At 54.8% G+C, this 1,250-nt stretch overlaps 1 protein-coding gene across 2 annotated transcripts in view; it reads right to left on the minus strand.

The window, feature by feature from the left end:
* Positions 1-1,177, minus strand: part of tlcd1 (TLC domain containing 1) — an 8,566-nt gene extending 7,389 nt beyond the window's left edge. Inside the window, exons 1-2 of one of the 2 annotated variants that reach the window (XM_014024118.1) lie at positions 555-1,177; positions 165-448 (exon numbers count right to left, since the gene is read on the minus strand). In XM_014024118.1, coding sequence (XP_013879572.1) covers positions 165-370 — 206 coding nt within the window. In that variant the 5' untranslated portion in view covers positions 371-448; positions 555-1,177. Of the gene's footprint in view, positions 1-164 lie in introns of both variants that reach the window. The other variant, XM_014024117.1, reaches the window with a different exon arrangement.
* Between the last annotated feature and the right edge of the window lie 73 nt (positions 1,178-1,250).

A 1,250-nucleotide genomic window follows, 5' to 3' on the forward strand; every position in this document is an offset into this window, starting at 1 on the left:
ACACACACACACACACACACACACACACACACACACACACACACACACACACACACACACACACACACACACATCATGTGGACCATGAATAGACAATGCTGTTCCAGTGTGGGGGGGCAGACAGATTGGACAGGCTGTTGTTTTGTCTCTGGATGGACACTTACCAGGTCAGGGCCCAGGTCCCGGTCAGCAGGGAGTGGACCATGGACACCGAGAGGTTCCTCCACTTCCAGGAGCGAAAGGCGTCCCGCCTCGCCGCCTTGGGGACCGGCAGCCTCTGCAGCAGCTGGTGGGCTGCCCTGAAGAGCAGAGAGAACACCAGGACTGAGAGGCCCGGGTGTCCCTTCAGAGCCGAGGACAGAGCCTCCATCCTCTCCTGAGCGCCCCTGGTCCCTCTGAGCTCCTCCTTCGTCCTTCCTCCCCCACTCCTCGGCCCCGGTGATGGTCGCTGCGTGATGGGGGGTTGTAGTGGTGGGGGGGAGAGGAGAGGAGAGGAGAGGAGATGAGAGGCTGCAGCTGCCTCTTTAAATCAAAACGAGCTGATGAGGACCGACCTGCTCTGCTCGTGTTTCCTGTCTGAGGAGGGGACTCCGGTGGATCAGTCCAGAGCGGCAGCGGCGGAGCTGTGCGCGGCCGCGGCTCCTCTCCTCTCTCGCCCGCGCGTGCAGCAGCAGAATGACAGGGGGAGTGGTGGTGGTGGTGGGGGAGCTGGAGGAGGGGTGTGTCGCCGCCGCTGCTGCTGCTGCTGCTGCTCCCTAAATTCACAGAAAACAAGGAGGGGCTGAGATTAGTTACGCAAGCAACAAAATCCCAAGCGCGGGCGGTCCGCTGGAATGAGGTTTTATTTGTTTGTTTATTTATTTTTTATCGGGGTGGGATTGAGATTGTTGAGAATAAACGACTCAAACAGCCACCGGGCTTCTTGTTTACACGTCGGAGCCGCGCGCTCTCCTGCCGCGCGCACGTGACGCGCTGTGCGTAAAAGCCAAAAAAACAGAGGATCAAATCAAGGCGCAGAGGAATCCCTAACTCAGTTTTTGTTCTGAACCTAAAGCATACGTGGAAATTAAATAATCTGATTTATTTGTTTTATTTCATGGAGATATAGCGCCATTAGCCTAACACACATCTGGAAAAACTGGTTTCAACTGTAAATAAAAAAAGAGAGAGAGTTTTGATTTTCAAATCATGACAAGTGTGTGTGTGTGTGTGTGTGTGTGTGTGTGTGTGTGTGTGTGTGTGTGTGTGTG

The sequence above is a fragment of the Austrofundulus limnaeus genome, unplaced genomic scaffold, assembly GCF_001266775.1.
Source record: "Austrofundulus limnaeus strain Quisiro unplaced genomic scaffold, Austrofundulus_limnaeus-1.0 Scaffold407, whole genome shotgun sequence".
Taxonomy (NCBI): Eukaryota; Metazoa; Chordata; class Actinopteri; order Cyprinodontiformes; family Rivulidae; genus Austrofundulus; species Austrofundulus limnaeus.